At 43.8% G+C, this 14,715-nt stretch overlaps 2 protein-coding genes across 6 annotated transcripts; both read right to left on the reverse strand.

Moving 5' to 3' along the window:
• Window positions 1–1,432: 1,432 nt before the first annotated feature.
• LOC9639558 (traB domain-containing protein) lies at window positions 1,433–3,124 on the reverse strand. Of its 2 annotated transcripts, XM_002991398.2 has the most exons (9): window positions 2,743–3,124; window positions 2,595–2,642; window positions 2,478–2,537; window positions 2,328–2,414; window positions 2,175–2,279; window positions 2,011–2,124; window positions 1,854–1,954; window positions 1,687–1,801; window positions 1,433–1,634 (listed from the first exon to the last, which is right to left on the reverse strand). In XM_002991398.2, the coding sequence occupies exons 1-9, from the start codon at window positions 3,103–3,105 to the stop codon at window positions 1,515–1,517; spliced, it is 1,113 nt and encodes a 370-aa protein (XP_002991444.2). In that variant the 5' UTR covers window positions 3,106–3,124; the 3' UTR covers window positions 1,433–1,514. The 2 variants fall into 2 exon arrangements, with proteins under 2 accessions (XP_002991444.2, XP_024520972.1); XM_024665204.1 differs by having other exon boundaries at window positions 2,478–2,642.
• Window positions 3,125–7,863: 4,739 nt separating this feature from the next.
• Window positions 7,864–14,696, reverse strand: LOC112342785 (sodium channel protein type 3 subunit alpha-like). Of its 4 annotated transcripts, none has more exons than XM_024665126.1 (23): window positions 14,614–14,696; window positions 14,340–14,556; window positions 14,156–14,280; window positions 13,934–14,083; window positions 13,767–13,874; window positions 13,603–13,720; window positions 13,425–13,549; window positions 13,268–13,367; window positions 13,147–13,218; window positions 13,034–13,100; window positions 12,880–12,983; window positions 12,410–12,827; window positions 12,264–12,353; window positions 12,071–12,213; window positions 11,775–12,019; window positions 11,595–11,721; window positions 10,846–11,541; window positions 9,813–10,787; window positions 9,413–9,763; window positions 9,077–9,363; window positions 8,932–9,024; window positions 8,776–8,881; window positions 7,864–8,707 (listed from the first exon to the last, which is right to left on the reverse strand). In XM_024665126.1, exons 1-23 carry the CDS (start codon window positions 14,691–14,693, stop codon window positions 7,907–7,909), a joined length of 5,598 nt encoding a protein of 1,865 aa, XP_024520894.1. In that variant the 5' UTR covers window positions 14,694–14,696; the 3' UTR covers window positions 7,864–7,906. The 4 variants fall into 4 exon arrangements, with proteins under 4 accessions (XP_024520894.1, XP_024520895.1, XP_024520897.1 ...); XM_024665128.1 differs by having other exon boundaries at window positions 7,875–8,730; XM_024665127.1 differs by lacking the exons at window positions 14,340–14,556; window positions 14,614–14,696 and having other exon boundaries at window positions 14,148–14,266.
• Between the last annotated feature and the right edge of the window lie 19 nt (window positions 14,697–14,715).

Raw genomic sequence — 14,715 nt, forward strand, 5'->3', positions numbered from 1 at the left:
GTATTTCAATTTCACAATTTCATGAAACAAGAAGCAAAAAGATACCATGCTAACGCGAAGGAAGAAAACTAAATATACTTCCCTTAGAAACATGCGATGTGCCGACGATATAGACCGTAGACTCAAGGCCGGTCTCCCCCGAAATGTGATGAATGATTTTCACAGACTTTATCATCTTCTTAGGCAACTCGCGGAGAGCCTCTTCTTCTCCCTCTTCTTCTTCTTCTTCTTGTCCTTGACCTTCTCCTTCTTCGTCGCCTCTTCGATCCTCCTGTTCCTCCGCCCCGGCGTGTTTATCAGACCTCTCCGTCTCTACTGAGTCCCCAACACGATCCAATCGATCGCTTCCGGGATCCGCCTTAGAATTCTCCAAGCGATCCGTCTCGAATGCGGCGGGAGGAGCATCATACACCTTTCCCGCGGCGTCTCCCTTCGTGCTCTGCGCCATGCTCCGCACTAAAACCTCACTCAATATCAACGGTTCTCTTCGTCATACATTTTAAAGCCCGCGAAAAGCCATTCGAAGCGAAGTACCATTCTTCTTTGCAGGCACCGCGATCCTAATCTTCTTTCGGAAGTCCAATTCAAGCGGTTGCGTTTTCTGTTTTTCGAAAAAAGGAAAACTTCACAGATTTGAAATGGATTATTTGTGCACCAATCCCTCTCCCAGGATGCCGTCGATATTCATCGCGGGCATACCGTGGAACATGAATACTCCGGCATTCATGCATGCTTTGGCATTGAAATACTCTGGCATTTCCCGTGCATGTTGATGAGCGAGTTCGCCACCCTGAGCTCGCCGTTGGAGCTAAACTGGGCGATCCTGGAGTGTACGACGCTGTGACGATGACGGGAGGCTTGGATGCGTGTGCCAACTTAGGAAGTTTGGCGATAAGTGATCCCTTTTGAGATGCCCAAGCATTCGCTCAAAGTGATCCAAGTCCATGAGCCTCAGTGCCTCGGCCGAGTCTTCGTTTCTCACGTAGGCCGCGATGAGAGTGTTCCAGGACACCACATCCCTCACGGGCATCTTGTCAAAAAACACTCTTTCGCTTCGTGCAAACGCCCGTGTTGGGCATAAGTCGTCACCATGGAGTTCCAAGTCACGACGCTTCTCTCGCCCATTTCGTCAAACAAGTCCCGAGCTAGCCTCTTTGGGCATACGCGGCGATCATGGTATTCCACGAAGAAGCGTATTTCCTTGGTACAAACTTCTCGCCGTGTCCATATGCCCTCTCTGGGTATACGTCGCGATCATAGTGGCGTCTCACGTAAGTGGCGATGATCAAGAGGCTCCTGTGACAATGCCTTCTCTAGCGTACTTGAGGCTTGCCATACATTTCGATCAGCAGGAAACCGTACCGTTTTTGTCAAGGCTTCTCTTCTAACAAGTTTTTGGAGCCGCCACACTTTCGGAGAGGGGGAGCGTTCGTGAGGACTGATCGAGATCATATGAGAGCTGGAACATAACGCTGTTAACCTCTAACGAGGTAACTGGAAAATTTACAGGCTCTTCACAGCATCCATCTCTTCCCTATGTAGAAGCCGAGGCCAACTCCAACCAAAGACAGAGATCCAAGCCGCCAGCGAACTCCCCACGATTTTTTCTCTGGGACTTCAAGTAGAGCATCGACCTGCAAAAGGGCATCAGCACTAGAAAAATGCGAAGGCTAATAAACAACACACCTCGATAGGTGGTTTGGTCCAGTTGGCAATGATCCCTGAAACGTGACCTTTGCCGACAACCGCAACAACGGAGGCGTATTTGCTGCACGCGCTTCTCAGCGTTGAAGTCATGAATCTGCCCAAGGAAACCGAGCGAATAAGAGTTAAGAAGCGTCAGACGAACTTACAAGTCTCTTTCCGTCAGGAGAGCGTCCAGAAGCGTGGGAAAATTCTTGCAATATTCTCTCAGGAATTTTACAAATTCATCGGTGTCGGTGAGCTCCGTTAGCTGAAGCAAAGTGTTAAAGAGAACTGCTCTATAGGGAAAACGAAGACTTGACAAACCATTTTCTCGAGTTCCTCAGCCCCCGGTAGGCGAATTATACTCCAGAGTAAAGTCCCGCCCAGCTTCATCTTTTGCCAGAGTGTCAACCTCGCCACAGCTCGTTTCAGCGAAATCTAAAACGAACAAGTCACTCCACTGACGGAATGCCATGCGCACTACGTACCGAAGCAGGCCGGTCCCCGAGAATAACAAGCGCATTGCAAGCGCGTCCGATTTCATAAGCTCTTCGAAATTCACCCCCCGGTGGAACTTCCAGCCTTTGAGCAGCCTGAAAACCTGTAGTTTTGAAGTGATGTACACTTACGAGGAAGGATACCTTTGCGAGGAAGTACGAATAAATGATTCCAAAGGAATTCATTTTCTTTGATCTCCACGACTCTAGCATCTGCTTTACTGTGGGAATCTGAAAATTCAACGGAGGAATACAAAATAGAATACTCATCCATAACAATCCATAAAGACGTACTCCATTTGTTGTTTTCAAAAGCAAAGAGCATCGTTCTCTGCACAACTCAAGAAAAACTGCCTGTTCACGAAAAGAAGTCAGATAGAGTCTGTGGAACAAAAAGTGAAGAAAGCTAGCCTCTGGTTTGACGAGCTTGATCACGGCTTCAACGAGATCGCACGACTCCTGTAATTGTTTTTCATGAATTTCATGAAACAAGAAAGGAAAAAGAAAGAATGCCATGCAGCCCAAAGGAAGAAAACTAATAAGCTCGAGAAACACTTGCCTTAGAAATATGCGCTGTGCCGACCATATAGACCGTAGACTCAAGGCCGGTCTCTCCCGAAATGTGATGAATGACTTCCACAGATTTTCTCATCTTCTCAGGCAACTCGCGGAGAGCTTCCTCTTCTTCTCCCTCTTCTTCTTTTCCTTGTGCTTCTTCTCCTTCTTCTTCGCCCCTTCGATCCTCCTGTTCCTCCGGCCCGGCGTGATTCTCAGTCTTCTCCGTCTCTACTGAATCGTCGACACGAACCAATCGATCGCTTCCGGGATCCACCTTAAAATTCTCCAAGCGATCCGGCTGGAATGCGGGGGGAGGAGCATCACAGACCTTCGCCGCGGCGTCTCCCGTCGTGCTCTCCGCCATGCTCCGCCCTAAAACCTCAGTCAATAATGCGCTAAAGTTACCTTAACAATGCGACGAATTATACTTTAAAGCTTTGGTCAAGCCCAAAAAATTTGATATCTTCCCAATGTTAGACCTTGTCATGGAAATCGATCCTAGTCTCTTCCGAAAGTCCAATTCTTTTTAATTTTTGGCAGAAATTGAGGAATGCTCACTAAAGAAAAAGAAAAAACGGAAAAGTATTACATCGAGTCCAGAAAAAAAGAAGCTGTTTATATATACCTTGCTCGATGTGAGATGGATTGTGGCTACTGGCAGTGAACGATGTGGCGCATTGGCAGAAATCGTCCAGACATCCCTGTGCTTTTCACTCTGGAAAGAAGAAAAAAGAGAGTCGATCAAGCTATGGATCACCAAGAACATATCTTACGGGATGAGAGGGAATGGTAAGAACGAGAGAGATAGAGTGGAGTCGATCAATCTATGACCACGAAGAGCTCTTACCGGAGAGGGTATGAGCACGACAGAGATTGGAAAGAAGAAGAGAGAGAGAGAGAGTGGAGGCTCGATCAATCTATCACCAAGAAGGAGAGATCTTACCGGAGAGGGTATGAGCACGAGGAAGAGGAGTATCTTGGGGACGCCATTGAAGTTGGGCTTTGTGAAGCTTAGGCAGTTATTGACGGAGGTGCTGAAGAAGAACTTGTCGAGATTTGTGAGCACCAATCCCTCGTGCAGGATGCCATCGATGTTTATCTCGGGCGTGCCGTGGAACATGAATCTGACCAGATCCATCCCTGATCCACGCAATAGAAGCGAAAGCAGGAGTGAGAAAGGAAATTTTAGGCAAGAAAGGAAGAAGAAGAGCGTACGATAGCATATTGGATCGATCGAGCGAGGGAACACGCTACCTGGACGGTCATCGCCGAAGAGCCTCTGGCACTCGCGGCGGAAGCCAGTGTAGGGCGCGTAATCGGCTTGTTGCAAGCCGGGATTCATCTCCACGGTGTAGTTGTAGCAGCTGATCATCCAGGAGACCCTGGAGCGCACGAAATCCGGATCCAGGAAGGCCGCGAGCCAGTATCTGTCCTCCGACGCTGCCACATTGTGAAGCGCTGCCGGTGCTTCCTTCTGGCGAGCAAAGACGGGGCAAAGATCACGAAATTTCGAAAGATTTCCAGCGATCCTGGACCGGAGAAGCGGAAATTCACCGGATTTACCTCGCGAAGCCGGCCCAGCCCTGGAATCGACGCGCAAGCCCCCATTCTACCCTAGCCAAGCTTCTCCGTGAAATTCATTCAAATACAATGGAAGGCGCTTAAAACCCAGAGGTTCCTTCGAATATGCGGATGCTCTTGATTCCTAGAATATGCTTTTTACATGTTCTTCCTTCTTGGCATTAGAAATGCTTAGTTTGTGAGTCTGGTTTTATGCCATTTTACACTTAAACTTCCAAGTTTCGATGTGAAAGCATTGGACCGGTCTTGACGCCGCCGCCTTTGTTCTTCCTTTGTTTCATCGCTGCTGGGCTTAGCTGCTCCTCTCGCTCGCGCAGCTCTTCTCCTCACTAGAAATCGCCACACTAGAGCTTCGAGCTTGGTGGTTTAACCCTCCTTTAGTTCAAGTAAATTTCCATTTTACACTTAAAAGCTTCGACGTGAAAGACCTCCATCAGAGACTGCATCTTTCTCAGAGATGGCAAGCTTCGTGACATTGTCCCTCCACATTTGGCCTGCTTCTCCCATCATATCCTTCACTGCCTTGTCAACGATCGTGGCATCTGGACTCGGTGGCAAGCGAGAGCCGATCTTCCAATGCTCCACAGCGAGCGCACAGTTAAGTGGCTGGTCGTACAAGAAAGGCCATCCAATCACGGGGACTCCAAGCACGAACGATCGTCTCCAAAAGAGAATTTCATCCACAATGAGTGAGAAACGCACCCACGGAACGATGCTTGAGAATCTGTGTGGACGACATATTAAGCAGGTAAAAGAAGAAGCTTACCTTGAGTTGAGGAGCCCAGAAAACAAACTTGCATTTGTCATAACTTGGATCTTAGAAAAGTTTTCGAAGCTCATTGTTGTCTGATCGTATCACCCAGGCTTCCAAAGGAGACGTAGATGACTGATTTGGACGGCTGCTCGTCCAGCCAGTCGAGGCAGCTCATATCTTCCATCCAAAAACCACACCTCTCCTGCTCGAGTTCGTACACTCCAACCTGCCCGTCGAATGCAAATGACGGAAGCAATGAACCGATTGGAAGAAACTGTGGTGTGTCTCTAGCAAGTTGGTCGAGCTGAGATGTTTCGTAGAAAGAGTTTATAAACACCGGTATACCCGAGAGTGAAGTTGGGATCTACGGTGTGAACTTCTTGAAGATGCAAAGGAAATTCCCATTCAGAAATTGGAGGGAGGCCGGGTACGAAATCTATGATCCTCGAAGGAATAATAAAAACTCAAGTGGAATAGATTAAGAAGTACCTTTTAGCGGCAGGAGTCCATTTTCCTTGAGCACAAGAAGACCATTCTGGATGCTAAGCCACGAAGCAGAAAATGTTGAAAGAGTCACCTTGCAAATCAGGAACTGGCGAGCGACGCCTTGAAGGCTAGTAATTGCTATGTCGATGAGTATGCAAGACACTCTGGGCAGAGAATCATCTGCCATGATATCTCAAATAATCTTGGGCACTGCCAGTTTGAGATTCTTCTCCAAGATAGCAGCAAACTGGAGCAGAACCGTAGTGACGGAGAAGGCTTCTGGAATGAAGGCATCCGGTAAGTAGACAAATCTCAAGTGCTGACCAGTAGCTTGTTGCTCAGTAGCTATAAAAGCCTCCTTTTTGTTTGAGATTAAGAAAGTGATGAAAAATCCATTGATGAAAAATCCATATAAAATCAAATTTATTCTATCTCAATTGCATTCTCTTCTTGCCATGTCATTGTCATCCACCAGTCAACGTCCCTTAGAACCTTCAACACTTACCTTTTCATCTTCTTGTATTAGGTAATATGCTAATTATAATACTATATTGAGATTAAATTTAATTTATCCATTCTTATATATATGATAATAGATTTATTAATTGGGGTTTATTACTTACCATTTCCATCTACTTTTGGTAAAACAAATGGCAATGCAATGTAGTTTCTTCTTTAATAGTGAAGAGCAATGAAGTTTAGGACTTAAAATTTTCTATCATGATTTTCAGGTATATATGAAAAATCTAGCAAGAGCTTAGAGATTATGTTAAGGCATAAGACTTTTTGATCTTTAGTAGGAAATTATATGGTAGTTCTAATAGTTAGACTGCTTTTCTTACTTGCACGATACATCTATTGGTTATTATTTAATTAGCAACTTCAAGAACAAATAGTCTAACCTTTCTTTTTAACATATTATTGTCTATTAATACATGAGTTTTTATTTTTCCAGTTGAGTTGGGGTCCCTACTAGTAATAATAATATGGGAAGGTATGCAAAAGTTTTGCAAACTAAAGAAGAATTATTATTCGAGGACACTTTATAAATTAATGTACAAATATTAAGAATTGAACTAAAATATCTTATAGATCAGATTTTGTAAAAGATGGAGAAAAGATTAAAATCTTCATATGGGTTCAAAGAAAAAATAATACAATCTTTATTTACTTTATGAAATCTACTAATATATGCTTAATTTTACTAATCATACCCAAAAACATTTGTTGTGAACTACCCCCACCTTTAAAGCTAATACCTTGAATGAAAGTTATTATTATTAACGAAAATATTCTTACATTCAAGATGTGTGGTTTTTGAATCATATTTGTTTTTATTAAATTTATTATTTAGTGTTTCAAATAATAACATTTCAACATATATTTATATCTTTTTCCCAATCCAATTAAACTTTTTTATTAGTAACTAAAGAGAAATTTAGACAAATATATTCATATTTTGTTCACTTGTAAGTTAAATATATATTTAGATGAGCTTACTAATAATTTATTTTCTTTTGATTTACTTTAACTCATTTAAAAGCAAAATTGACTACTTACTTTATAAACTTACAATTGAAAGTGCATTATTAGTTAAGGTTTTCTAAAGCAAATTAAAAATTATAATTATGTATTTGACATGAAAACTCACTAGTTTTATTTTTAAAGTAGACTATTATTATTTCCATGGATATGGATTTAAATCTAGATCATCAAAAATAATATAACCATTATTTATTCTATGTGTTCTACCAGTATATGCCCAATTTTGCCAACCATACCATGAATCTTTTGTTATAAATTCTCCTTCACCTCTGAATGTTACACCTTGAAACTTAATAGAGTTAATTAAAATATCTTTGCATTCTTGGTATATTTTTCTATCATAATATTTTTTATCAAATTGATCATTTAATTTTTCTCTCCAAATAATAGAATTACCATATAAATTACAGCTATTTAGAGCATTTAGCATATCTGGTTTCCAATCAACTAAAAACAAAATTGCTAGAAATGAAAAAAAATCAATTATATACATACTTGGTTTACTTGTTAAGTTGAATAAATTTGCTGATGAGCTGACTAATATAATTTTAATTAAAAGAATAAAAATAATTACTAATTTAGTTGCCATTGTATATGCTATAATTTAATTCTGAAAAATTCAGTTTAAATACTGAATAGTCAAACTTCTTTTTCTGAGTTTCCAATTTCTTTTTCAGAGTTTTCAATGAAGTCAAGTAAAATTAAATAAATTAATTCTCTCCTATATCCTAAGCATAACGTATATTTTTACAAAAAAAAATAAAAAAATGAGTCAATTTTATATTTTTTCTGCCATAAATCACAAGCTTGCTGTTGGTTTTCCAACGCTGTGCTCCATTTTCGCCCTCAATGCCTTCCTCCTCGCTAGAAAACCTCTTGCTGCTGCTTGTATTCTCGTGGCTGCGGTGACGCGTGATGACTCCTCGTGCTGCTCAACTTGCTGTATGGTTCGTTTTGCTACAAATCTCGCAGCTCGTTGTATCTTTGTTGCTGCGATGTGGTTTTGCCCCGGTGTGGCTTGAATTCGTATGCCCGAAGCAACGTAGTCTGCATGTTTTTGCTCCTGTCGAACTTGTAGTCTCAGTAAATATCTCCTCGTAGCTACTTGTATCTTTCTGGCCGCGATAACTTCCAGTTCTTGTGGCTTGTGAGCCTGTTCTTGTTCGTGTTTTTGCCTCGCTGCTTTCTTTCTTGCCAGAAACCCCCTTGCGACTGCCTGAAGTTTAGTGGCCGCCTCAACTTCTTCTAGCTTTTCAATTCCTCCAGTGGCTGCTCTCTCCTTGGCCAGCTTGGCCCTTACAAACGCTTGAATCTTTTTGGCAGCGGTTTCTTCTCGCTCGTGCTTCTGGAAGCTACCCCGACTGGCTTTTGCTGCTTTCCTCCTCGCTATAAACCCCCTCGCAAGGGCTTGTATTTTAGTGGCTGCCTCTTCTTTTGAGTTCTGTTGCTCTTGTTCCTGGTTTTGGCCTTCACTGCCTCTGGCAAATCTCCTCCTCACCAAAAATCCCCTCACAAGAGCTTCGATTTTCGTGGCGGCACCACGTATGTAAACGCTTTGGATTTGCTTCTCTCTCTCAATTCGTAGTGTAAGAGGTAGACCCTGCGATCAGAGCACACAACATTCTTTGAGAGAGATTGAGAGGAAGATAAGAACATAAAACTCTCAACTGTTGGTCCGATCTTGTACAACGTGAACGTTTCCAGGAGCTGCTTGAATGGAATTCCTTTGTTTGGAACTCGAAAGCTCATAACCTCAAACTCAATCCTCAAGTACCTGGACGAGAAGCGGCAAAATAAATGAAAGCCTCTGATTGGCCAGCTTACCATTGCACGGTGGAGTTGTGTCGTCGTCCCAGAGGAACACCCAGAGCGTTCACAAAGTTTCGAAGTTTGTGCATTCCAATGTATCCCGAAGCTCTGCATTTTAGAAAAAGATAAAATGAGAAAGGTTAAAGACCACATTTCTTACTCTGGATCGAAGGGCTGCTGAGCCCATAGCGCTTTAAATGCAAGCAGGTGTTCAGGCGAGACCATAGAATTCTCGTTAACCAGCCCGAAAGTGATGGCATCCAGGATCAAGGCTACGAACAAGTTCATGAATATGAAACTCGATATCACCACCAGGCATACGAAATAGATGATTCCAGCAAACGGATGACCACAGTCATTCCTCGCTAAAGAGTCTCCCTTTGTACACTTTGGCGAGTCCACCATCACGTCGACCATGATACAAGACCAGTTGTCAAGCGTGGAAACCTGCAGCATAAGCTCTGAATACAACACAGGCGACTGTACCGAAGCTTACTTGGAAGACGGTAATGAAGGAGTTGACGAACGTTCGAAAGTTAAGCGTGGGACCAATGCAGGTTCCTTCTGCGACATGACTAAACATCTGGAAGCCAATACCAGAGAACGCGAACAGGAAGACACCGAGAAGAACCATGATCTCTCCCATAGTCGGCAGGCATATGACCATAGTTCTCATGATCACCCGTGCTCTCGGTACATGAGGAATGATGCAGAAAACTCGAGCAATGTAAGCAAATCGACAAACATAACCTCTAGGTGTTCCTTTCTTTCCCATCAAGCCTGAAGCTGCCAATATAGATATCGCTGCTTCCATGTGTTTGGAGTGCTCGTATTTGTAAACTTCGAACTGCAAACACACACTTGAACCTCAAGCATTTATCTAAGAACGCACAGACCTCATCACCAAGAAATTTGATCAAGGACTCCAATAAAAAATACGTCGTAAGAGCAACGTGAGCTTTCTGGCGGCGCATAGAAACATAAGCCGGCTGGCCAGCGTAGTTCGTTGACAAGAGTGCAGCGTATCCCAACAGGCATATTATCATAGTGTTTTGGTAGTGACGATTGCGGATAGCGTAAAAACATAGCTGCCGGACGTAATTCTTCGGTGGCCTCGGTAGCTTTGACGGTTCCAGCTTCTGGATGATACGATTCATGTCTCGCCAGAGCTTCTGTCTCTCCGTTAAGAGCTTGGAGCCCGAGTTCTTCCCAAACTCGTTGATAAAAACTCCGATAAACACCCGGACTATGAAAAATCCTCCACATATGCAAAACGCCACGAAGAAAATGGCATAAGCCGGACTGTTGTCCCGTTGCGGCTGCTTGTTTTCGCCAACGATATCCATCACGGGGTATAGCCAGTTTGTAACCCAGTTGTCGAAAGTCGAGCAAACGAATAAAGAGAGGAAGGCATTACCAATGCTGTCAAAGTGGAAAGTAGGATTTGTCCAGGCCCGTGGAACATATATTCCGATGTTGTTGTAGTAATGGCCAGTGCAATAAGCTCGATGAGTAATAGTAGCATCGTTGCACGAGTAAAGAAGGCCCCTGAATAACTGGACACCGATAGAGCCGAAAACCACGAAGATGAGGAACGTAAACAACAGAACGGCCACTATAGCTGGAACAGTCTTGACGAGATTCGACATCAAGCTTTTGAGTTCGCCAAAGCGACAGATGAACCGAAATGGTCGCAGTGCCGTCAATGCATGTATAGCTCGTTGAGAGTTCTCGCTCCAAGTAGCAAGATTGAGTGCGTCGATGATCAGAAGAAAAAGTTCCAGGATGTTGTAGGGGTCGTTAAAGACTGCACTGGGCGAAGATACGAAGCCTTGAACAAAAACTCTGAGAGAAAACTCTACAAGGAAGACCTGCGAAAGACCCGTGTGCTAATGTGAAGTTCACAAACACGGAGAGAAACATACTAACCACGAACACAAGCTTGTGGAGAACTTTGATAGCCGTGTCGGCGAATACCGGCTCTCCAGTGGCTCGCATCTCAATAACAAGCCAAGTGCTTATAGCGACCCAAGCGATTGAGAACCAGCGCCACCATCTGCTGTTTAAAACCATCTTGCAAAATCCTGTCACACGACCCTCTTCTCCAAGAAAAGATCTTTGCCTCTCGAGAGTGGGAAAGCTTTCCTCAAGTGCCTCGTAGTCTGAAAGTTGGAAGGACTCCTTTTTGCGGCGCCTGCCTAGATTTCTAGCCAGCTTGCTAGATACCTTGAAAGGAGGCATGGTGATGTCAGCAAGCGTAAGAACAGCATCCTGAAGCGCAGTTCGCGAACCTCTTTTCTCACCAATGTCTGCTGGAAATCCAGAAGCCTGGAGAATCTGTGAACCACGACTGATCCTTTGCGGCCTTTCTGTTTCTGTAATGTTCTCTCCCACAGCTGCAGTCGACACTGCCTCCAAGCCAGCTCTAGCACTCTCTGCTGGCTCAGAAGCTGCTCCTGGAAGCAAACTCGTGTTGTCATATCCCAGTTCCAGGTTTCTGTCAATCTGTCTGCCCCGTCGAGAATGAAAGCCTGCTTTCACTCGCTCAAAAGCGTTCATCACCCAGCTATCTCTTCCCGTAGAGGCCCGGTTTTGCATGCGCTTGAACATTCTCATGTGCTCGGTCTGCAGGAGAAAAGTTGTGGAGAGAGAAAACAAGGTTTGGAAAATGCACGAACCCGCTGTATTTTCTTTTTCTCGTTGTCAGTAAGCTCGTTATGCTCTAGTATAACAGCAATGATAAGGTTCATAATAATATGGACTGTGAGGACGAAGTAAAATATATACAGAAAAGGCGCCACACCACTGCACGTAACAACGATGAAAATGATTTGTCAAGAAAGATAGATCTAGCTTACTTATACTCCACCCCGGGCCTCATGGAGTTCCACATTTGATTTGGCCAGGATTCAGCAGTAGTTACCGAGAACCAAAGAAGCATAGTCTGGAGCATATTATCGTGGTGTCCGCGAGGGTACCCGTCCGTGAACTTATAGTATTGACCACTGTATAACTCCATGCTCACGATAGAAAATATAACGATAACTAGCAGGTAAAAGAAGAACACACCCACCAGTGAGCCAACACTTTTGATGCACGTGGCCTGTAAAAAGTAGCTTAGCTGATATATTACCTTCGAAGAAAGAAGGCTGACCACAACTGACGAATGTTTGTCGACATGTTTCTTGGACAAGTAGAACCACCGCATGATTCGAACTGCCGAGATATTTGGATACGTCCGTGAGATTAGTGCTCCAGAAGATACTGCGATTACGAAAAGATCAAACAGGTTCATCCCTGCAAAACTATTCACAGCTCAGATTTGAGGAACTGAAACTTTCGCTTACTGTCAGCCATAAATGAAATTGGTCCGTAAGCAAGAAAACGCAGTAGTAATTCTGCTGCAAACAAAACAAGGAGCACCGCTTGAATACCATCTGTGCACTGACGTTAAGGTGTACGGTCACAAGGAAAAGACGAGGCTGATGGATACAAAGTGTGTACAAGAACTCCTTAGACATGCCGTATCTGTACAAACATAAGATAATCGCGTTAACAGTAACAACCAGTAGTACACCGCGATCAAAACTTGGATGCTGAACAACTGCGCGGCATTTCTCGGATACTGATAAGGCTGCTCTGCCACCTCTTCCACTTAATGAACGTTGATAAGTTCTTGAGCCCAATCGGCTGAATCTCATTGAGCTAGTGTGAAAGGTATCTCGAAAAGTCGAGTGAGTGCGGCTAAAAACTCGGCCGACGCTTCTTTTAATTCTCCTGGATCTGTTTAGAAATCGCAAATGCCATTTCAAATGACGATCATCAGTTATAATGTCGTCCCGGAGGATGTTCGCCATCACGGTTGCGCTATAAAAGGAGGTCGTGCTTTTACGAGATTTTTTCAAGAGTGCCTAAGAATATTGAATCCCGCTTAGTGTTCCCAGTGACAAAATCGTCACGTACCTGATGTTCCGCCCTGACTCGAAGAAAAACTCCACTTATCCCAGCAATAAACACATTGCAAAGAAAATATGTCCCAATAATCACCAAAGTCATGAAGTATGAATCTGTAAAGCAGTGTCAGGCAGAATTGACTTCGCCAAAGTAAATCTAATACTTGCTCGTTCTCCTTCAGCATCCTTTACGCGGTACATTATCAGAGACCATCCTTCCAGCGATACAATCTGGAAAAGAGCTACAATATAAAGCACAAGGTGAAAGGCAACGAACCTGAAACATACTGATCAAAGAATACCAGAGGTAATCAAAACTCGTTTGTCCATAGTTAGGATTTCCATACTTCTGCAAATGCAAAGTTGTATGATGAAAACTGCGAACGGCGGAACTTTACCAAGCATTTCTGAGTCGAGGGACAACTGTATCCATCGACTACTTTCTTATCACAAAAACGTTCTGGATATGATAGTTGCTTGTCCTGACTTCGCAAGCACCTAACAGAAATGGGGAGTTCAGCTTAGTGGTGCAATATGCAAAATTTAATTGAGTACCTTTGAGACAATGTCTTTTGCAAAAACTGTGTCCCGAGCAGCGCATAGAAGACCAACATGAAAAATGTGAGGAGGATAACATTTTGAAGCGGACGGACGCTTCTTTCGACTGCTACCATGATAGCCTGCACAGCATAGCAGTTTCAGTTCAAAGCTAGAAAAGAAAAGAAAAACATACAATGACATCTGCAAAAAAATGGATGTGCTTCAAAGCTAGAAGGCCTCGAAATGCACGCAAGACCGCCAAACGTGCAAAATAATCTCTTCCAGTTATGCTTCTAACAATGATGTGTACCCTGTAGCATAGAGATTATGATACGCTCATGAAGCTAGGAATCTTACCAGGAATCAATAACAATGGCAAAATCAAGCCTGTTATAAGGGTTTCGAAGGTAAGAGTAAGGTCCCTTGCAGAACCCCAGACAGAGGATCTTCAGTAACATTTCGATCCTGTTAAGAAAGCTTTAACGATGAGACAGTTCCATGTAACTTACAAAAGAAAAACTTACGCATAAAGCGTGGTAATGACCCCATCCAGAAAGTCCAGCTTAAAATCCCTTACATCGGTCCATCGTTGTTCCCGGCTCCCAGCTTTTACTTGGAAAATCAGCACTAAAAGGTGAGATAGGATGAGGAATAGCAGCATATATTCCGCTGTCCTGGAAACCAATGTAGCACAAGGTTGTCATAGCTGGATCAGCAAATACAAGGTAGTTTGTTTACTTGCATACTGGTTATGGATAAGCACGAAGAGCTTTAGACGCGTTGCGCTGTATTGACTCCAAAACCCAAGGGCACGACCCTCGATTCGAGCTCCAGTTCCTACAGCGCTACGCATTGCCTTCCTTCTCAGCAGCTGATAAAAGAAAGAAAACTCTTAAGCCGAGAAGAAGAAAGGAAATGTGTAGCGCTTACCAGCATATGCCTGACTGCTTTATAAGCTCTTTTCCAATTTTCCATGGGCATGGAAGAGACTGGCGGGCGTGGAAGAATTTCCAGAGCAGCAATCAATGCGACAGTAGAGGGCTTTTGCCCATCGTCTGGTTTGCTCACGCCATGGATAGGAGGGAGCTGATCCTCCCATCGAGGATTCCGAGCTAGGAAATCTGGATCATCCTCTGGATCTCTTTCGCTGCGCAGCAAATTCCAAATTCTAGACAAGATTTCCATACGAAAGACCGGCGCTTACCTCTGTATGAGCTGAGAGATAGTCTTGGAAGCCACCTCGAGCATCCGAGAGAGCCTCGCGCTCTTGCGCGTCTCCTCCATTTCCTCCGCCCCAGCTCAGAAA

This window comes from Selaginella moellendorffii, unplaced genomic scaffold (genome assembly GCF_000143415.4).
Source record: "Selaginella moellendorffii unplaced genomic scaffold, v1.0 SELMOscaffold_119, whole genome shotgun sequence".
NCBI classification, from domain to species: Eukaryota; Viridiplantae; Streptophyta; class Lycopodiopsida; order Selaginellales; family Selaginellaceae; genus Selaginella; species Selaginella moellendorffii.

Excerpts from the sequence above, each read along its gene's own strand:
- LOC9639558 (XM_024665204.1), bottom strand. The coding sequence starts at position 3,105 with ATGGCGGAGAGCACGACGGGAGACGCCGCGGCGAAGGTCTGTGATGCT. Across the intron at positions 2,643-2,742 it reads GCACAGCGCATATTTCTAAG|GAGTCGTGCGATCTCGTTGA; the intron begins GCAAGTGTTTCT and ends AAACAATTACAG. Across the intron at positions 2,415-2,477 it reads TTTTGAAAACAACAAATGGA|ATTCCCACAGTAAAGCAGAT; the intron begins GTACGTCTTTAT and ends TTGAATTTTCAG.
- LOC112342785 (XM_024665126.1), bottom strand. The coding sequence starts at position 14,693 with ATGGAGGAGACGCGCAAGAGCGCGAGGCTCTCTCGGATGCTCGAGGTG. Across the intron at positions 13,721-13,766 it reads GCCATTGTTATTGATTCCTG|GGTACACATCATTGTTAGAA; the intron begins GTAAGATTCCTA and ends TCTATGCTACAG. Across the intron at positions 12,984-13,033 it reads TGCTGAAGGAGAACGAGCAA|ATTCATACTTCATGACTTTG; the intron begins GTATTAGATTTA and ends ACTGCTTTACAG.